At 43.6% G+C, this 21,675-nt stretch overlaps 1 protein-coding gene across 5 annotated transcripts in view; it reads left to right on the top strand.

Moving 5' to 3' along the window:
- Nucleotides 1–17,538, top strand: part of PDE8A (phosphodiesterase 8A) — a 233,260-nt gene extending 215,722 nt beyond the window's left edge. For 4 of the 5 annotated variants that reach the window (XM_084817234.1, XM_084817232.1, XM_084817235.1 and 1 more), the window contains 8 exons: nucleotides 402–450; nucleotides 2,943–3,078; nucleotides 4,440–4,638; nucleotides 4,851–5,068; nucleotides 6,951–7,083; nucleotides 10,764–10,931; nucleotides 13,359–13,488; nucleotides 16,478–17,538. In XM_084817234.1, coding sequence (XP_084673360.1) covers nucleotides 402–450; nucleotides 2,943–3,078; nucleotides 4,440–4,638; nucleotides 4,851–5,068; nucleotides 6,951–7,083; nucleotides 10,764–10,931; nucleotides 13,359–13,488; nucleotides 16,478–16,584 — 1,140 coding nt within the window. In that variant the 3' untranslated portion in view covers nucleotides 16,585–17,538. Of the gene's footprint in view, nucleotides 1–401; nucleotides 451–2,942; nucleotides 3,079–4,439; nucleotides 4,639–4,850; nucleotides 5,069–6,950; nucleotides 7,084–10,763; nucleotides 10,936–13,358; nucleotides 13,489–16,477 lie in introns of those variants that run through there. The other variant, XM_084817233.1, reaches the window with a different exon arrangement.
- The last annotated feature ends 4,137 nt before the right edge of the window (nucleotides 17,539–21,675 follow it).

Genomic DNA, 21,675 nt, shown 5'->3' on the forward strand with positions numbered 1-21,675 from the left:
AAAAAAAGTGGGAGAAATTTTCAGCACAGCTCTAATAAAAAGTGCCAAAGAAACAGTTTTCTGTGATAATAGATCAGCCTTTTAAGGTTGTCCGCTTGTTGTTTCTGGAAGGTGTCATGAAAGCTTTATTTTGTGGCCATACATTTGAAGGAATACTGAAGGAGCCTTAAGAACCAGGCAGCCTTTTCCAAGCTCCAGACTAATTGACTTACTATTCTTAAAATAGAAGCCAGATGCAGACACAGAGCAGCAATAGCCTCCTGCGTAATTTTATTACCTTACACTGGACATAGAACAACACTGGAAGTCTACAGGTTGGATCCTGTTTCAGTTGTGCCTAGGTTGAAATCAATAGGGTCTCAATTATTATCCATTTATTATTTTCATTCTTTCTTAAACAGGATGGTCTACGAAGATTATCAGGGAATGAGTATATATTATCAGCAAAACGTAAGTGTATGTTTTGTTTACCTGTACAAGTATTAGTGACCTTCCACTACTTAAGCTGAGGATAAAGCGCAACAAAGATTTTTTAAAAAGAATTTGCATATAATTTCATGCAATTACTGCAATATATAATGGTCAAGAAGTTGATAAGCTTAATACAAACAACCTTCGGATACATATAGTTTGAAAATTGCCCAATGTGTTGTTGATGATATTTATTAAGGGTGCAATCCTATGCAGATTTAGACAGAAAAAAGTCCTACGACTCCCAGCATGCCCCAGCCAGCAGGTCTGGCTGGGGCATGCTGGGAGTTGTAGGACTTTTATTCTGTCTAAACATGCATAGGATTGCACTGTTAAGCACATAACATTTTTTAAGCTTTGTATAGAGATGAAAGGATAAGACAGTCCCTCCCTGCAGGCTTGCAATCTAATAGGCACGATACAAAAGAAAAAGGGTTGGGGAGGGAAGAGGAAAGTAAACAAATGCAGGTACCAGTTCTTGAACTAACATGTTCCCAACAGTAGCATTTGATCTGGACCAATGGACCTCCCAGACTTTTGGTATTTATAAGGCAGGGGTGTGTTGAACTGCTTTCCAAATTCAGTTTTGGAGAACCTCCTGGGATCCACATTCCAGTAGTGGGCAGGGCCAAAGGACCAAAAATACCAGCATATTTTAGTTTAAAGCTCTTACTGCCAGTTAGGGGTGTACGAAACCCCGCTTACCTGGCTCCGCCGGGTTCCACTGGAGGGGGGAGGCGCTCCGTCCCTCCCCCCGGAATCCTGGCCGGCTGGCTCCACTCCGCGGGGATTCCGCGGGGATATCTGGCCACTGGCTAGCAGGGACGCAAATACATAGGATTTGCATAGGACGTTTGCGTCCCTAAATTCAGCCATGATAGGCTACGTAAAGACTTACATAGCCTATCACGTCTGGGTTAAAAAAAAACCCAAAACCCATATGCAAATGGCGGCAGCTACGCTATTTGCGTTCCCCCTTATTTTCTCCGTCTTAGTCTACGTAAATGTTTACGTAGACTAAGACAGCCAAAAATAAGGAACGCAAATGGCGGTGGCCGTAGCCGCCGCCATTTGCGTATGCATTGTTGTTGTTTTTTAACCCAGACGTGATAGGCTACGTAAGTCTTTATGTAGCCTATCACAAATGGGGGGGGGAACAGACTGCAAATGGCAGCGGCGGCCGGTCGGAAGACCAGCTGAAGCCGCCGCTGGAGCCACCGCCGTCCGGAAGATCCGCCCCAGGTAAGTCTCGTCCCAGGGGGGATCCGCAGGGGGGCGGGGGGGTGGCAGGCCGTTCCGCCACGGAGTTCGGGGGGCCGAATGCACTGGCATTCGGCCTCACCGAGATCCGTGGCGGAATTCTCTGACATCCCTACTGCCAGTACCTAAGCCTTAGAGGAAGCATTTTGTCACGTTCCCTTCTCAATCAACACACTCCAGGAAACAGGGCTTTGAGCTACACTTCTTTATTAGTTAACAACTAGCTTCTTTACAAATGCAGATTCTAGGAAACTCTGACTGCTTAGAACCAGCTAACCCACACATCTACGAATATCAATAGAGGACCCAAAGTGGAAGTTAGAGAAGTTGCCAGCGGTCTGGGCATGAATTTCTCGGTCAGACTTGCTTCGCAGGGATGCCTCTCCCTTAGGGCAGCTCCCTCCTACGTTGGCTTCCACGAGTGGCCAACCTGGCAGTGCGTCTGAACCCTGCCCCTAACTTTTCCCACTTCACTCTGCGATGGACCCAAGCTCCCCTCAAGTCATGCCCCTTGCCCTCCTTCTCTCCCTCCAAAACTTGAGTATTCATGGTGGAGGAATGGGGAGCCATTCAGGCTGGGCGATCTGTGTTTCTAGGTCTTGGGAAGAAAGTCTCGCTGTATCTGGGCTCACTAGGGAGGGTGCCTCCCTCTGTTCTCGCTGTTCCCATTCTGATTCCGAACCTGAGCTGCCAGAACTCTCCACACACTCAGATTCGTTCTTCACACATGTAACCTTTGGGAATGGGAAAAATCACACAAACACCAGGAAACTACCAAAGAATCAGCTATCAGGGGAAAGGGGTGTGTCCATCAGGGGAACCCCAGAGGGCTGGATTTGGCCCACAGCCTGAGGTTCTACACCCCTGGCTTATAAACACATAACCCAGCAGCTGTTACTCTTATGGCTGATGGTTGGGGCCAGAGAGCACTTCCTTTCCACTCTGCAGTCCCAGGACAACCGGCAGTTCGAGCTGAGTCTAGCAAGGAGGGGAAAACCGGTAGTTGGCTCTTTCTGGCAGGAAGGAGGAATACAAGCTCCTCGCAGCTGCTCTGTCACTGGCCAATGTGGACCAGGGCGGGCTCCCTCTAGCCCTAACGTTCTCCCTGGGAGGCAGCGTGGGCAGCCTCCCAGTGGCTTCTGATCCCCTGGCTGATGGCAAAGGCCAGAGTGTGCTTATAATTGTTCTCTCCATGTGTCTTTATCTCATAGAAACTCATCAGGTTCCAGGCAGTTTAATCTCACCCATCTCCCTTAATGACATACCACCAAGGATAGCACAAGCCATGGAAAATGAAGAATACTGGGACTTTAACATCTTTGAATTGGAAGCAGCGACCCATAAAAGGTTTGTTAGCAAACAACAGCAACACACAGAACAGCATTTTCTAAAAGCTACCAAGGGTTTCATTAGGTTCTTATTCCATCTTTCCTCCCAAAAGTGCTTTTGCTAAAGCTACCAAGGGTTGCATTCGGTCTGAACTTTTGGGAGCTTGAACCAACCATTAGGAGTCCAAACCATTGGGAGCCCAAACCATCAGGAGCCCAAACCAACCATTAGGTCTGAACCATTTGGTCCGAACCAACTTTCCATTAGGTCCCCTAAAGCTACCAAGGGTTGCATCAGGTTCTTATTCCACCTTTCCTCCGAAATGTCCTTTTTCCTGTCAACTGCCCTGTGAGGTAGATTAGGTGGGAGAGGGCGATGGGCCGAAAGTCCACTGGCTAGCTTCGTGGCCATTTTGTGATCAAATCCTAAATATTAGAAGGGGTCATTCTAAGCTGCATGACTTGTAAATAAGTTAACTGGAGCAAACAAAAAGGTGATATTTGGAGTGTCTCTAAAGACCAAGTTGGCAACATAACTGGCCAGCAGTCCAAAATCTAGTGCCTGAGGCAGAAACTCCAACAGGTGCCTCCCTATCCCCCACTGCATCCTGGCAGTCAGAATATAATCATAAACTCAATAATTGACAATATGTTGCCCTTTAAAACCTGCCACCTCAAGAAGGGAATCTCACTCTGCCTAATGATAGAGCAAGGCTTGGGCCAGGAGTATCTGATGGTATTCCATAGGCCAGATTTTGCCTTCAGGCCACCAGTAGCTAATCCCTACCCTCAGCTTTCATTTGTGAGTGCTGTTCCTGTTGCAGTGCAATGAGACTTCATCTCAGGGTTTTTTCTTTTCGTTTTTTTAGACTGTGTATAAATCTAAATGGCTCAGGACCAGATTATTTGAAGGCTATTTGAAGGACTGCCTTCTATTGTGTAATCCTGCTTATACGCTAAGATCTGCTTCAGGTGCCCAGCACTAAAACTGGTTAGGTTGGCATGCACAAGAGACAGAAACTTCTCAGTGGTGGCCCCAAAACTGTAGAACTCCTTTCTAATTGGCATTTAGGTGGGCCATGAGACCCTTCACTGCTGCTTTTGACTAAGGCCATAAATTGTTTTTGTGTCAGAGCAGCTTTCTCAGAGTAATCTGTATGTTTATCTGATGGGGCCACTGTATCTTACTCCTTTTTCTATGCTGCTTTGTAATGACATAGCCCTAAAAAGTGGCTTTAGAATTCTAGAAAGAAAGGAAGAAATGCCTGCATTTAAAACAACAATGCAATTCAGGCTGGTGTCATTTGCAAATTGTTGCAGTTTTGCTTCCAATGCAATTGCTTTGAGGGGGGAAATGAATTGCTTTCTATTTCCCTCCAGGCCGTTAGTTTATCTTGGTCTCAAAATGTTTGCCCGCTTTCGGATCTGCGAGTTCCTCAATTGCTCAGAGTCGACGCTGCGGTCATGGTTGCAAGTCATCGAAGCCAATTATCACTCGTCCAACTCCTATCATAACTCGACCCACTCTGCTGATGTGCTGCATGCCACAGCCTATTTCCTTTCTAAAGAAAGGGTAAAAGTAAGTTCAACTTTGCACAAGAGAGAAGGAAGAAAGGGAACCCAAGGATCCTTCTAACTCGGGGTGGACAACAGATGGCCCATGGGCCATATGCAGCCACACTGCCCCCCTTCCACACCCCCAATTTTTTTTGTACATTTACAAAGAAAATGGCACTCCGTAGTGGCTACGGAATACTAAACACACATTTCTTCATGTTCTTCTTTTCTCAGCAAACTTTGGATCCCATTGATGAAGTTGCTGCACTGATTGCTGCCACAGTTCATGACGTAGATCACCCAGGTCGAACAAATTCCTTCCTGTGCAATGCAGGAAGTGAGCTTGCCATTTTGTATAATGACATTGCGGTGTTGGAGAGCCACCACGCTGCTTTGGCCTTTCAGATCACCATCCGGGATGAGAAATGCAATATTTTTAAAAATATGGAGCGGTAGGTTTTTAAAATAGCATTATCTGCCGTGGTAAAGCAACAGCCTCTAAATATCTTAAATTACATTTTATTTAAAAAAATGCATGGAAGTAATGGGATTGGAGAGAGATTTACACTCTGAAAGTCATACTCTAAGACCTGATTCAAACGGATTGAAAAAACACTAACTACTATGGACCTTCAAGGACTGTACCACTGCACAAGGGACATGTTCTTCTTTTAGATGGATACTTTTGTAAATTTGTAGGGTTTTAATGAATGTTATTATATATAGGGATGTTCAGATTGTGTAAAATCCATTCCATCTGTGTTTTGCAGATTGCCAGGTGCCTTTTGTTCTGACATCCATCCATTGCTGGAATTGGATTTTTTAATTTCTGCATTTGCACAAATTTGCATTTGAGCAAATGCACACTTGTGAAAATGTCCGAATTCCCCCCAAATGCATATTTTCCCGTTTTAGCCTATGGAGGAAATGCAAATTTTGGGCCAGTTTTTTAAATTTTGTGTATTTTTCTATGACAAGATATGCACGAAATTTGGGAAAGTTAACAAACCACCCTGCAAGTCCACAGAATCTGCCCGACAGGGGGAAAGCCAGTCCACTGCAGAATCTGCTGGTCCAATTCATGAAAATCTGAACTCATTTGGTTCCATTGTGGATTTCTCCAGCATCCCTATTTGTATATTATATTTGGTGTTTTTCTTCTTCTTCTTCTTCTTCTTCTTCTTCTTCTTCTTCTTCTTCTTGTGTAAATCGCTCCATGACTCTTTTCGGTGGTGTGAAGCAATACATAAGTGAAATTAACTAACTAACTATAATGCAGGAGGGGATCTCATCTTTGTACTTCCTCCATGTGGGACCTATATGTGGAAAGCTAGTTCATCAGGAAAAAGGTTAATCGCCCTGAAGTGCTAACTTTCCACATGCAGGGAAATGTTGCCTTGAGGGAACATTCACTTATATCCCCAACCTGCATTTTGAAGTAGTATCATCCTGAGAGGTCTCCTTCATAGACTTTTAGAGCAGGGCAGCTTTTCCATCATCAGAAAAGAAGGATGGAAACAACGAATGATGACAAATATGATTTGGCAGTAGAGATGTAGCAGGTCTCCATGGTTTATAAATGGATGCTAAGCCCAAACCCCTGAACAGTATATGCAGGAAGCCACTGGGAAATCTTCTATAGCAGGAGTGGGCAGAAAGTAGATCTCCAAATGTTTTGGACTTCAACTCCCAGCATTCCTAACCATTGGCCATGCTGGCAGAGGCTTCTGGGAGTTGAAGTCCCAAACATCTGGAGATCTCCCTTCTGCCCACACCTGTTCTATAGTGTTCCCAGTTTGCCAGCACTCTCCCTCTAGATTCTTCCATCCCCTCCCAGCATTAGTAAATAAGCTGCAAACTTAAGCAGGAGATTAATCAACTAAAATTGTAGTTAATTAATCAGAAGGGGCCAATTTTAAGAGCTCAGGGCAAATTTTAATTGGTGATGCTGAAGGTTGCTTGTTGTTTTGAGTCTATTTTGGTTCTCCTGGGCTCTTGTAATAGGGAAGACGGACTTTCCTTCTAGCAAAGAGTTGCAGCATTTGTTTATTAAATCCTCACATTTCTGCCAATATCTACAACAACAACAACAACAACAAAGCATCTATCTGGAGGTTTGAGTAATACACACATCCATTTAAGCTCCAATAATTGCTTAATTTTTTCAAAAGGCGGGGGGAGGGGATTAACTAAAAATTCTTCAAATGGTTGACAGCAATCGCCAAAAAAAGCAGTGTTTTCTTTTTTTAATTCCCCACAATCAGACTGTCGGCTGAACCAAAGGGCTTTGAGTAAATCATCCCATGTGTTTCCCTTTTTGCCTTCCTTACACAGGAATGAATACCGAACCCTCCGGCAAGCCATTATCGACATGGTCCTGGCCACAGAAATGACCAAGCATTTTGAGCACGTCAACAAGTTTGTGAACAGCATCAACAAGCCGCTGGCTGCACTGGAAGAGAATGGGGTAAGAGGCCCTTCGAAGAAGTGGAGGGGAAATGAAAGCTGTGGGGGGATGTTAAGTACTTATACGGGAAGTAATCACCCTTCATATTTCAGGCTGAAGGCTCTTGATCAGGAGCAGAATAAAACAGTGCTGTGCTGAAAGTGTCTTCCACATTTTTTCTCAGCCATTTGATGGAAAAGGAATGGCTTTTGAAAAAGTGTTCAAAGGAGAAGAAAATTTCAGAAAAAGTCTCATGGGTGGGATTCAGGGGTTCTTACCTTACTTAATGAGTTGGCCAAGAAGTGGGTGCCAGTGTCCTGTCTTTTATTGTGCAATCTTTTCTCTGGGAGCCTGCAGCCTCCCTGGCTTCCCACACTTCAGTTAAAGCCCAAGGTAAGACGTCATGAGATAACTTTGTTCTCACAGGGCTTTTTCAGATTAGGATGTGGGAGCAGTCAGGTGATGCAGAGATGTGTAATAGAAAGACAGAACACACACAGCACCCTCAGCTACCTCACAGTGATAAGGTCAGCTCAAGAACACCACCAAAATGGTGGTAGAGCAACAACAACAGCAAAACCCTTAGCAAACAAGAAAGAAACTTTGCTACAACTACTGGTAATGGTGAGCCCTGTTCCAAGTAACTGTTGGAGAATTTCTCCCCCCACCCCACGGAGAAATGTGATGAAATGGTGTCCCCAATTTCTCTGCCAACAAATACGGTGGATAATTTGAGAGGCCCTTTGCACACAGGTATAGAACAAAATCTTGGGGAGAGCTTCTGCCCATAAATCTTATTTATTTTTATTTATTTTTATTTATTTCATATATTTCTAATCCACCCAATAACTAGTATTTACTCGGAGGGTTACAACCAGTTAAAAAACTAAAATGTCATTTTAAAACAGTTAAAAATATAAAATACTATACACATATGTAAAAGAATAAAATGCAATATAATAAAAAGCAAATACACAGTAATTGATAAAACAGCCATAATAGCCTAGCACTAGGTCTCTAAAAATCTTGAAGGGCTTTCCTCCTATTCCATCCCAAGAGCCTGTGTGACGTAATGGTTAGAATGTTGGACTTTCAGCAGGAAGACAAAGGTTTAAATCCCCGCTCAGCTACAAAAACTGTGTCATCTTGGGCCACTAACTCTTTCTTAGCCTAAACTATCTCACAGGGCTGTTGTGAGAATAAAACTAGGGATGGGAGTGTCCTTGTACACCAGCCTGAGTTCCTTGGAGGAAGGACAAGTTAGAAATGTGCAAGTAAATAGTAAATAAGATCTGTTAGAAGGTCCTTTTTTGGATGGAATCAAGGAACCCACATTATGCTCGCTGTGAATATTGTGCATGAGGTACATTAAACCCTCATTCCACACACACTGTTTGCTTCCTGAAATTTTCCACACACACGTGGAGCTAGAAAAATGCCTCCGTTGATGTCAGTGGAGACTCCCCCCACCCCTCCGTGTGTGTGTGTGTGGAATTTTGGGGAAACAAATGTTGAGCAGGAGGTTTAATCTCCCCCTCCTGGTGTGCAGTGGTCCCAGTCCAAATCAGGGCCATGTATACTTATTGTATAGTTTTTAAAAAGGATAAGGGTGCAATCCTATGCATGTTTAGACAGAAAAAAGTCCTACAACTCCCAGCAGGCCCCAGTCACCCATGCTGGCTGGGGTATGCTGAGAGTTGTAGGACTTTTTTCTGTCTAAACATGCATAGGATTGTGCCCCAAGCCTCAGCTTACATGCTATGCAATCAACAAAATGTGTAGTTTGACCCTGTGGTGCGGCATACTGGATCTTTTCTTGCAATTGTGTTGTCAATTCAGCCATATGTCCATTCATCTCCCCACAAGCAGCTGAGGAAATTATTTCAAAATTTGGGTTTTGTGAGAACAGAGGTTTGGCATCTCCCAACCAGTCACTTGCCAGATTCTGATTAGCTTTTGTTGTGGTTTGACAGTTCAGCCCCCTGCGGAAGACACTTTCTCTCCTTGTAATTGAACAGAAATGTGTGCTGCTGAAGAAGAAAAAGTGCTGGAAATTGAGGTTCCAGCTATGCTGCCTGTCCCTTAATATGTTGTTTACTTTTGCATAGCGGGCTGAAGGCTTCCTCTGAGTTCGTAGCCCTTTGTACAAGTCTGTGCAGGAGGTGGCTGTTTCTGCATTCTTTACAAAGGGCTTCTTTGAGTTTCCCTTGAAATTTTTCCATTTATTCATTGAAAAATTGGATTGGGCCCAAGTATTTTGAAGGCAGCGAAACAAGAGCTGAAGCACCAGTTCCTTTGGTCATCCCAGCAGTTGGTCCTTGATGAACAATGGGAATCCCATGGAGGCACCATTTGAATATATGATCAAATGGTGATGCTGAGCATAAGACAGGACTTTGGACTCCAGACTGCATGTCTGGGTTCTGCCATACAGAATCAAAGCTTTTCCAAATGGCTTAATTAGTCAAGAACAGCTACTTTCCCCACTTACTAGCGCCATTTGAAATCACCCTTTCGCCACATCAGCATGCATTTTTAACCATTCCAATTTATGGGTAAAAAATGTGTGGCAAAAGTAGTTCTGAAGGGATACCTAGCTGCTTTCAACAACCTTGAGTGTCTGTTTGTGTGTTTATATGTCTGGAGTGCGTGTGTGTGTGTGTGTGTGTGTGAAAGAGAGAGAGAGAGAGAGATTTATATATTCCAAAGAGGTAGCCAAATTAGTCCGTTGCAGCAATTACAAAAAAACCCCAAACCATAAAGTATTGCGTGACATCTTCAAGACTGAGAGATTTCGAGCGCAACCCGTGCACATTTAGACCAAAGTCCTTCAACTCCCAGCATTTCCCAACCAGCCTGAGGAACGCTGGAACTTGTGGGACGTTTTTCTATCTAAACAGATAGGATTACACCCTTAATGAGGCATAAGCTACACTGGCGCATCAGATGCATAAATGGTTATCTAGCAGCTCTGTGTGTGTGAGAGAGTGTGGCGGGATATAAATTAAATAAATTAAATTAATAATATAAAAGGAGCATGTGTGAACGTGTGCTACTTTGTGCACATGTGTGTATTGATCAGGAAAAATATAGGCAACTGCACTTGTTCAGAATTTGATCAAAAGTTTGAAGAGCTTCAACATAGGAAATAAATGGAAACCATGGTGCCGCAATAATAATAATAATAATAATAATAATAATAATAATAATAATAATACTATCTTTCTTAAGGTGCAGTCCTCACCCATGCTGGCTGGGGCATGCTGGGAGTGGTAGGACTTTTTTCTGTCTAAACATGCATAGGATTGCACCCTTGAAGTCCTCTTCTAAGTGACAGCCCTTCTGGTACTTAGAGAGAGCTATTATGTTCCCCCTCTAATTTTTCTCTTTTCCAGGCAAAATATGCCCAGTTCCTTCAGCCTTTCTTCATAAGCCTTTCTTGTTTTCCATATCCCTAAACACCTTCACTGCCCTCCTGTGGGCCCATTCCAATTTGTCTCTATCCTTCATGAAGTGCAGTGCCCAGAACTGGGCACAGTCCTCCCGATGAGGACTAGTGGCTAGTGCAATAGTCCGTTCAAGCCACTATGAGTCTGTCAATGTTTGAGGTGCACCAAGATCCTTTGTGTTCGCATGATATTTTTGAAGTTTCTGCATAGATGATGATGATGATGATGTAAACTCTAGTTTAATTTGTTCAGGGTACAAACGGAGACAGTGATTCAATAAAGAATGTCCTCACGTCTTCTGAGAATCGGATCCTGATCAAACGGATGCTAATTAAATGTGCGGATGTGTCCAACCCATGTCGGCCTCTGGAGCAGTGTGTTGAGTGGGCAGGTCGCATCTCGGAGGAATATTTTGCACAGGTTGGTGAGACACGGTGGGCTGGAGATAATTGCAACTCCACCTTTCCCCCAATTGCCCATTATTTGGTGGTTTCCCAGCTTTGCTTAGCTCCCCCCCCCCCCGCATTCTAAAATGCCTCTTCTAAGGCTTAGTTACTGGAAGACTATTGATGGCTACTAGTCCTGATGGCTATATGTTTCTTTCAGTGTCAGAAGCAGTATGCCTAGGGACACCACTTGCTGGGGAACATGGGCAGGAAGGTGTTATTGCACTCATGTGCTGCTTCTGGGTTTCCCATTGGCTACTGTGTGAACAGAATGCTAGACTAGATGGACCCTTGAACTGATCCAGCATGGCTCTTCTTATGTTCTGTAAGCTAAAATATGCTGGATTTGGGGGGGGTTTAGCCCTGCTCCCTTTGCCTTTGGCCCAGCCCACCGCTGAAATTTGGTCCCCAAGAGCTGTTTCATTATTTATTCATTCATTATTATATTTATATCCTGGCAAGAGGAAAAAAGCCAGGATGGCTTACATAGTCCTCCTTTTCCTCCTCTCCATTTTATCCTCACAACAGCCCTATGAGGTAGGTTAGGCTGAGAGTCAGTGACTGGCCCAAAGTCACCCAGTGAGCTTCATGGCTGAGTGAAGACTAGAACCCGGATCTCCTGAATTCTAGTCCAGCACTCTAACCACTGTACAACACTGGCTCTCTGTTCGACACTGGAACAGGCGGCCAGAAAAGGGGGGCACGTCCCTGTTTGCCTTCAGCCCCCACCCCCCACTGGAATGCGCCCCCCCCCCGAGTTTTCCCAAAATTGAATTTGGCCCTCGGACTGAAAGTGATTCAATTCTGCGGTCTGCAAGAGATCAGTAAGAAATGGATGGGGGGAGTGTATGATAGATAAATTTAATATATTTATTGTTTATCCCATTAGATAAATATGGATACATAGCTCAAGCAGACCATTAGTCCGTTTAGCCTAGTATTATCTACTCTTGACTGGCAGTGGCTCTCTTAAGTTCTCAGCCAGAAACAGGAAGGAAAACAATGTTAGTGCTAGGGGTGTCGGAAGAATCTGTCTGGGAGGTGGAGCTCGCCAAGCTTTCATCAGCTCACCCCCCTGGACTTCAGCTCACTTTCCTGACAGCTGGCCCAATTCGATCCACATCAAGTTCACGGATTTTCCTGTTTTTTTAAATTTGCGTAAATAGCAATTTGCACAACTCACCACTACAATTAGTGTAAAAAGGTAAAGGTGTCCCCAACCAGTCGTGTCTGACTCTAGGGTGTGGTGCTCATCTTCGTTTTTAAGCCGAAGAGCCAGCGCTGTCCGAAGACGCTTCCGTGGTCATGTGGCCGGCATGACTGAACACCGAGGTGCACGGAGCGTTGTTACCTTTCCCGCCGAGGCGGTACCTATTTATCTACTTGCAATTTCTTGCTTTCGAACGGCTAGGTTGGCAGGAGCTGGGACTGCAGACGGGAGCTCACTCCGTCACGCGGCACTCGGGTCTCGAACTGCTGACCTGCCGACCTGCCGACCTGCCGGCCTGCAGTTCAGCGTCTTAATCACCACTGCAGTTAGTGTACTTTGCACCAATTTTGGTCATAATTCACAGAATTTGCACGAATTGTACAAATTGCTATTGCAATTTGCGCAAATTTTTTAAAACCACCAAAAGTTCCTGGATTTCAGGAAGAAACCTGTGGCTTGGCTTGCAAATGCAAGCTGAGTTGGGGCCACCACAGAAATATGGCGTGCCCAAAAAGGGCTGGATTTCCCAGCGATGGACATCCTTAGATAGTGCCAAGTGAATGTCCCTGGGGAAAGCATTCCATAACTGCGGGGGGGGGGGGGACATTGAAAAGGCCCTCCACAAGAAACACCATATGGATGCTTTGAACATAACCAGCGTTGGATTCTTGGCCAATTTTTGCTTCCATTCCCTACTTCCGTCACTACGGAACAGCCATCAAATGAATAAAAAAGGTGTCCATTTCATATCAAGCTCTATTGAAGAAGAGCTGTTACAGGGTATTGTTTGGTTCTCCAGCAATTGCAGTCATCTGGGAAGTGAGATTTATCACATGTGCATATAGGGAAAAAATAATAAAAGCTGAAGCAATTGGGCAGCAATCTTCTGCCCTCATTTTGGTCTGAATGTATTTATGATCAGATCTTGGAAAGACTTGACTTCCCCGGTCTTTTTAGTGATCAGCTGAATGCCCCAACTGTCAATTCTCTGTATATTTTAAAAAATTTGCTGTTCTGCCTGTGTTTTAAAGATTGATTGCTTTAATGATTTGTTGTTTCAACTGCTTTTTGTATATCGCTTCAGGTGCCAATTCTTTAGCTGAGAGCACAGCTTACAAATGTTTAAATGAGTAGATGAGAGCCCATTAGCAATAATAGTCTAAAATAATTGTGAAATTATTTTCTTTGCAGACAGATGAGGAGAAGAGACAAGGTTTGCCGGTGGTGATGCCAGTTTTTGACAGGAATACGTGTAGTATCCCCAAATCTCAAATATCATTCATTGATTATTTCATCACTGACATGTTTGATGCTTGGGATGGTAAGCAATCTCTTATCTTATTACAGCGGCTCAAAAATATTTGAGGGGATCCCAGGGGCAGTGCCAGCCAGTGATGAGTTTTCTGGAAAAAATTGAATTGGGAAAAATTTCCAGTGCAAATCAGGTTAATTTGCATAAAGACATTTTATCAGAAAATTTTCAGTTTGCATCAAAGTATTTTCAAACGCCTTAGAGAGATGTAATATAGTATATTTATTTTCTTGTATTTAGTGAATAACAAAGCTTTAAAAAAAACCCATCCCATGTGGTTATTGGAACAAAAAAATAGCAAGTATTTGACCTGAAATATTTGAGGAAATGTTTGAGGAAAGCACACTTAATGTAATTTAAATGTTATGTAGATATTTTATTGGAAAATATCAAAAAAAAAATTAAAGACAATAGCATGTATTTCCATTAAATTGTTTAAATTTCAGGGAAAAAACAAAGGTACTAAAAACTGCTGGCAGATAATTTTAGCAACCTAAAGAGATGTGCATGATATTCTGACAACTGTTCATCTATTTCAACAGAGTTCAGCTCTCTTCCACTAAGGTTTTTGGGGCATCTTCAGTTTTGCTCCATTCACACTGAGACATTTATCTCTTTCATACATACATACATACTCGCTAGGGATAATGACCTGAAAAACATTCATTATAACTTTGAAACTGCCGAGTGTATTTGCAAATTGCATATTAGCATTTGCATATTAATATTTGCAAATTAGTTTTTACAAATGAATGTAGGAAATGGAAGAATTTCTGTGGAAAAATTAAGCACTGGAAAAAATTTCACCCCACATCACTGGGGCTGGCTCTAGGTTTTTGAGGGTCCTTGAGCAGGGCATCCTCAACGGGCCATCTCACTCAGTGAGTCTACCTTCTCATCACTGTTGTCCCCGGCTGCTCTTGCACCGCCACCTCTTTCTCTTCATTGCTGCCACTTGCTTCCTTGACAGCCAGAGAGCCAGTGAGCAAGGAGGCCGGGGCATCTCCTGCTCCTCCTTCTCACCACCAGAGCGAGAGGCAGGGGAACCAGCAGGTTGCAGTGGTGAAGAGGAGGAGCAACTCCAGGGGGCTTTTGCCAGTGGACCTCTACTGGGGTGTCGGCCCTCAGCAGGTGCCTAATGATGCCCACCCTTGATGCCTGCCCAGGGGGTGGCCCTCAAGATGTTTTGGACTACAGCTCCCATAAGCCCTAGCCATCATGACTGATCATCAGGGATTGTGGGAGTTGCAGTCCAAAACATCTGGAGAGCACCAGGTTGCCTACCTCTGACCTATCCCCATTCAGATGCTTTGTGAACATGTTAAGAGCATAAGAAGAGCCCCACTAGATGAGACCATCTGGGTCCCATCTAGTCCAGCTTGCTGTTTCCCATCCTGAACAAGCAGATGCTTTTGGGAAGCCCACAAGCAAGCCTCTGTGTGTACAGAAGACTGGACTGGATGGACCCTTGGACTGATCCAGCATGGCTTTTCTTATGTTCTTATTCTGCCCCTGGAGGTTCTATTTAGCTATCATGGCAAATAGATGCTTAGACCTCTCCTCCTCTTCCATGTATGTGCCTAATCAGCTTTTAAGCTATTGACAACACAACATCTTGTGGCTGTGAGTTCCAGAAGTTAATGTGTTGTCTGTCCTGAATCTACCCTGTCCATTCCCTTGAGTAACACACACATCAGTTCTGGTATTACGGGGATGAGATAGCATTTATTTGTTTATTTATAATTATTTTTTATGATGGACAGAAAAAAAAATCTGTCTATCCATTTTCTTCACATGATGTATAATTTTACAAACATTTATCAAATCCCCCTTACAGTGCAATCCTGCACATGTCTACTCAGAAAGAAGTCTCATTGAGTTCAATAAGTCTTGTTGTTGTTGTTCAGTCGTTAAGTCATGTCTGACTCTTCCTGACCCCACGGACCATAGCATGCCAGGCCTTCCTGTCCTCCGCTCTCTCCCGGAGTGTGCTGAAGCTCATATTCATTGCATCGGTGATGCTATCTAGCCATCTCATCCTCTGCCGTCCCCTTCTCCTTTTGCCTTCAGTCTTTCCCAGCATCAGGGTCTTTTCCAGGGAGTTTTCTCTTCGCATTAGGTGGCCAAAATATTTGAGCTTCAGCTTCAGTCTCTGTCCTTCCAATGAGCAGTCAGGGTTGATTTCCTTTAGGATGGACTGATTGGACCTCCTTGCAGTCCAGGGGACTCATAAGAGTCTTCTCCAGCACCACAGTTCGAAAGCAACAATTCTTCGGCGCTTGGCCTTCCTTATAGTCCAGCTCTCACAGCCATACGTTACTACTGGGTCAATAAGTCTTACTCCAAAGTAAATGAATATAGGATTGCAGCCCACCCTCTTCCATATTTTCAGAGGTTGGGGCATGATTTTTGGCAGGGGGAGGGGGGAAGAAACTTACCAGAGTTTTTCAAAATTCCAACAGGCTGGTGGCCACTATTTTAGATTTCCCCAAATGCCCCATTGTGAGGAGCATTATGGGGAAATGACTGTCGCCAGTGTGGGCACTGTCAGTCATCTTGTCTAAAACCAAAAATCTTCATATCTGTTTGCCTTTCCTCATAGGAAAGGTGCTTTTGATCATTTTGATAGTCCTTTGTCTGCACCTTTTTCAGGTCTCCAATAGGGGCAGTTATTAGTTAAGCCTTAGTTGCTCACTGTTTATCTGTGTTGTGTGAAATGTAATAAATAATGCAGCTGATACCTTTTCAGAGATACGGAAGTGCTATTGCCCTTCTGTCAAACAGGCTAATATTTTCTGTTGCACTTCCATCACTGAAAAACCATTTTCTTCAGGGGATTTGGGGGGGGTAGTGCCTCAGAACTCCCAGAGGCGCCAGCTAGAACCTCTTGCTCCCCCTCCAATTAGCATAACCAGCCCCCAACGTTCTCGGCTATTGGGTGCATTCTCCATCCGCCCATCCCTTGCGAGTGTAAAACAAGCTTGCTTCCTTTCTTCAGCATTTGCAGACCTGCCGAACCTGATGCAGCACCTGGACAACAACTTCAAGTACTGGAAGGGGTTGGACGACAGGAAGCTACGGACTCTCCGCCCGCCGCCTGAATAGCGGTTAGGCCTCTCCATGTGTACGTTGTCCATCTGGAAGTGCAATCCTTCAAACTTGCATTGGATTGCGCATTTTCAGATTTGTTTGGGTCTCTTCAGTATTACAGTTAGGCCTTCCTGTACACATCCTTGGGGAGCACGGACGTTCAAGAGAGCTATGAAGTCAATGGTGAACTCTTGGCTTCCTGCCATCTCGGGGACTCAGCGTCGAGTAACCCTTCACATTGAATTACACTGGATTGCTGCAATGCCTGTACTGAAGATGGTTTAAGAGCAGACCTTTTCTGCTCCATTTTGTCCTGTTTTTGGCATTCTCTTCATGCCAAAAACATGAAGCTTGAAGATATTCTCTTAAAAGGAAAGATGTTAGCATATTGATCCTCAGATCTGCAAGTGAAGGCGAAAATTCCCGACCGTGGTGATGACTCATAACGATTATGGGATGCTTTTTAATGAGCACTTAAAAATAACAGTTTCATTGAACAATCACATATTTGACTTGCAAACCCTTTATGAAGGACTGGGGCGGGGGTGGGGGTTGAACTTCTGAAAAACGGACAGAGCTCTATTTTTTCACATCACAGAAGGTGCAATCATTCACTTCTAAGCACTACTGAGAGTGCATTCTCTTTCAAAGAAATTTAGTAGTAAATGGAGACAAACAAACAAACCCGACCTGCAGATTTTTGAAGCTGATCTTTAGGCATCTCTGATTAAAATATGTTTTATTTATTTTGTTAGATGTTCAATATTTTCTATGAATTTATAAAGACTTTAAAAGCCAAAGCCAACTTTAGATGCATTACAGATTTACATGATTCATACCCATTATGCATTTTATTTTCATAATGCAAAAATGCCATACAATGAGGACACATTTTTATTGCACTGTAAGGATAGTTGTGTATGTTGGAATATTGTTCAATTTTATGTTAATTAAAATAAGTTTTTATCAAAGGTCTTGTTGGTGCAGCATAAAGGGAAATGAAATTGATATATTGCACTGGTACCAGAGTTGGACTGTGATCCTGAGTGCATCGCCTGGCATCAGTGCCAATTATTGGTACCAACCTTCGCACAGCTGGTGGGGGGCCTGGCAGGCAGGGAAAAAGCTAGCCAGTGCAACCCCACAACCACCTCACCTATGTTTTTGCAAAGCCCCTACATAGATGGATTTTTCTGTGGTCACAATCCTCCCACCCAACCTTGTGGTTATGTTTTTGTGAGGATCACACACTGTAAGGCTCTCACCAGGATGATCGACATAGCAAATAACTGTGTCATTCTGTTCACACAAATGACATTGCGTTCGCAGAAACTCGGCTTTGAACTATGTGCAAGAGAAGAGTCGAACTGAAGTTACGTTTGCACAAGCATGGTTACGCAAGCAGTTTTGCATTACGCTTGCTCAACCTGCTGTGCAACCCGTTGTGGGACCACTTCCGCATTCTGCTTGAGTTATGCAACTGCTTACACTCGTTGCGCAATGTGCTGTGCAACCGGCTGCGCAACTCTTTGCACCTTGTTCTGCTACCTCCAGTACCAGAGGCAGTGAGCCTATGTACACCAGTTGCTGGGGAACATGGGCGGGAGGGTGCTGTTGCACTTATGTCCTGCTTGTGGGTTTCCCATGGGCAGCTGGTTGGCCACGGTGTGAACAGAATGCTGGACTAGATGGACCCTTCTGTTCTTATATTTTTAACTGGTCGTGCATCTGCTTGTACAGCCGGTTGTGCAAGAGTAATGGGCAACCACTTGCACAATGGAAAGATTCAGCAGCGCTCCCCTAGTGCTATTTGATTTTGTGGAATGACACTGTTGGATACTGCCCAGTGAAGGCCTAATTATATTCAAGTAATACCTATATTGTACTAATGTAAACAGGTGGAAATGTAGTCTTACATAGAAATCCCAAATAACAATGGACAGCAGAAAAGATTAAAGTTGCACTCCAACAACATCTGGAGGACCACACATTTTCCATCCCTGATTTAATCTTTATAGCAATTTAACAAGTTCATATATCGACTATAGATCACCAGGAGAAAGTCCATTTCAGCGATAAGTCTTTATCACTTTCATGCAAATGAGGGCTTCTAATTCCTCCATGATTTATCCTTGATCACACCCTTCCCCAACCTGGTGCCCTCTAAATGTGTTGAACTATAACTCCCAGAATCTCCCAGCCAGCCAGGGGGGGAAGTCTGCTTTATCAGAGTCCAGCTTGAATTGGATATTGAAGGGGTCATTATCAATGTCTCTATGTTGACAATATTGTCATTTAATACAAAACATTCCCGGGTGCCTAGACTTACTGTTATAAGATCAAGGGTTACGTGCAGCACACGTATTGACTGCTTTAGTTGTTAAGATATTTTAATAAATTAGCATGAGCTTTTGTGGGTTACAACCCACTTCAACAGATGCTGTAAGTGGAACTGGAGGCTTTGAGTCTGAACAGACAGTTTGGGTGCAATCCTATGCAGGTTTAGATGGGGGAAAAGTCCTACAACTCCCAGCATGCCCAGCTGGCTGGAGCATGCTGGGAGTTGTAGGACTTTTTTCTGTCTAAACCTGCATAGGATTTCACCCTTAAACAGGTAGATCTGTAGCAAGCATTCCATTCGCTTAAAGCAATACTTAGAAACCACAAAGTGCACTAGAAGTCTTTATAACGTGCATAGAAACCATAGTTCCTATTCCAGTCCTGATCAACACAATCAAATGTCCTTATCTCTTGTCCTGCAGTCTCGCGTTCCGAGCAAATCTGATTTCAATTTCTTTAGAAACACCACCCATTATAAGATACCATAGGTCAGCCGTCTTCAACCTGCCTTCCCCATGGCCATTGGCCATGCTGACTGGGAATGATGGGAGTTGCAGTCCAAACACAGCAGGAGGACACCGGGTTGAGGATAGTTGCTGTAGGTCATCTAATGTAAAGAATAAAGGAGTCAGTTCTGATAGAGCTTATAACAGAATGAGACCCTCTATTATTAATGGGCCTTTCAAATGTGAAAAGTGCCCTTGTTGAACATGATCTTTACAGTTAGAACAATCCTAAAGATCGTAAGGTTCTCATTCTGAGAGATTTTACTGACTGTCAGTCAACAAATGTAATTTATGTTAATTTGATGCCCTTGTTCATATGTATATGTAGGACAAAGAAACAGCTTTGAAATCATGAATTAGTGATGGCGGGCATAAGATCAGAACGAAAACACTTGAAGCTCCATTGTCTCCTCATTTGTGTGGGTATAATAATAATATGTTTGAGGATTTAAGGCAGTGATGAAGAACGTGCGGTCCTTCAGATGTTGTTCCCTAGCCAATATAGAAAGCAGATGGAGGTAGATCACAACGAAGAGAAACAAGATCTCAGGATGCAAGACTGAATTTATTGTGAGAAGCCTGGTGCGTTTCGGTGTTTTTAAGAAAAGAAAAATAGGGCAGGGGGAGGCCGAAATGTGTTGGGCTTCTCACAGTAAATTCAGTCTTGCACCCAGTGGTGAAGGATAATAGGTGTTGCAGTCCCATCTCCAGGGCTACATGTGCCTCATCCATGATTTAACGTTTATAACAATTGAATGAGTTCATCTATCAATCTAAAGAGGACAAGACCCTCCTGTGATACTTTCCCCGATGGGAAGCACGTTGGATTTTTACCCTGCCAACAGTTAGCCCTAATGGACTGAATGAGAAATTTGATTTATCAGCATATTTATAATAAGTTCAGGGTCATAATGTCTGTTTCCTCTTGAATTTTTGATGGGTGTAACTTCCATTGTTCCTTTAAAAATGTCTGGTATAAGATATTGTCCCTTTAAGGGAACAGCTGAAGGTTGTTACAGCTGGTATAAATTGAGATAAATTCTGCCCAGGTTTGTTCTTTCCTTGGGCTTGTGGAGTGAAGACAGACAACTTGTTTTTGATAGATAGATAGATAGATAGATAGATAGATAGATAGATAGATGGATGGATGGATGGATGGATGGATGGATGGATGGATGTGCAGTCTCTAACAAATATGTGGTAAGTAAAACTTTGTTTGGTCTATCTATCATGCCTTATTTTGATGTTACTTTGTATATCAAGCAGTGAATATATGAATGTGCATGTGTTAGTCAAAACTAACTTAAGTACTATTCATTTCAATGGGTCTACTCTAAGTAGGACTTGCATTGGATTTTACCTTTAGAAGTAATTACCTACAAAGAGTGATGCTGCAGGTTTGAAGGATTGTATGGCTTATACCATTATTCTGGGTGGACCAGTACTAACTAATAATTCAGGCTGGCATCTGGCAAAGGACTTTTCCTGAGAAACTGGAATTCATCATTTTCATTAACTTGATAACAGCTCATAGTTGAAATGGGCTTTCTACCGGTGATCCATAGTTAGCAGCAGTAGGGCCTGGTGGCTCCCATGTCAGTGGAGTAGTGAATCCACTCTAGGCTTCAGTCAGAATTCTAAAGGACTACCTTGGATAGCTCCTTTAGAGTTCTGACTGAAACCCAGAGCAGATTTGCTGCACCACAAAGATAGGAGCCCCCAGCCCCAGTATCAATTGCTGCTTGGGATTCGTATGTATGTAAGAATCTATGGGCTGGATCCAGGATCTATCTGCCATGGATGGAAGGGTTCTGCTTGCAGAAGGGAACTGTGCCTGAGTTTTGCAGTTCGCCCCATACCACCGCTTACTTGGTTCATTGGGATTCCCTGACCCTCCAGCATTTTCAGGGGCTTGAGAGGCTTTCTATGGGGACAGGAGCAGGAAAGTCTGTTTCAGCCAGCCCAGTTGCATGTGCTTCAATCTGGATTCAACTCTATAGGTTTTGAACTCCTTATATCAGGGGTGAGCAGACTTCTACCCTGTGGGATCTTTCTTTCTTTCTTTCTTTGTTTCTTTCTTTCTTTCTTTTACTAGAACCACAAGACCCACCATCTGGAGCATGGTGCAAAAGACATACACTTAGAATGAAAGAATTCTTATCCCAGGAATTTGTTTTGTGCGCCAGAACCAAACGAAGCTTCCTGTCCTTCCGCATACACACCTGTATCTGGTTCCCCTAAGGTTTCTTCAGTTTGGCAG

This window comes from Heloderma suspectum, chromosome 11 (assembly GCF_057233095.1).
Source record: "Heloderma suspectum isolate Gila_16-S chromosome 11, 16-S_ref, whole genome shotgun sequence".
In the NCBI taxonomy this organism is placed as follows: Eukaryota; Metazoa; Chordata; class Lepidosauria; order Squamata; family Helodermatidae; genus Heloderma; species Heloderma suspectum.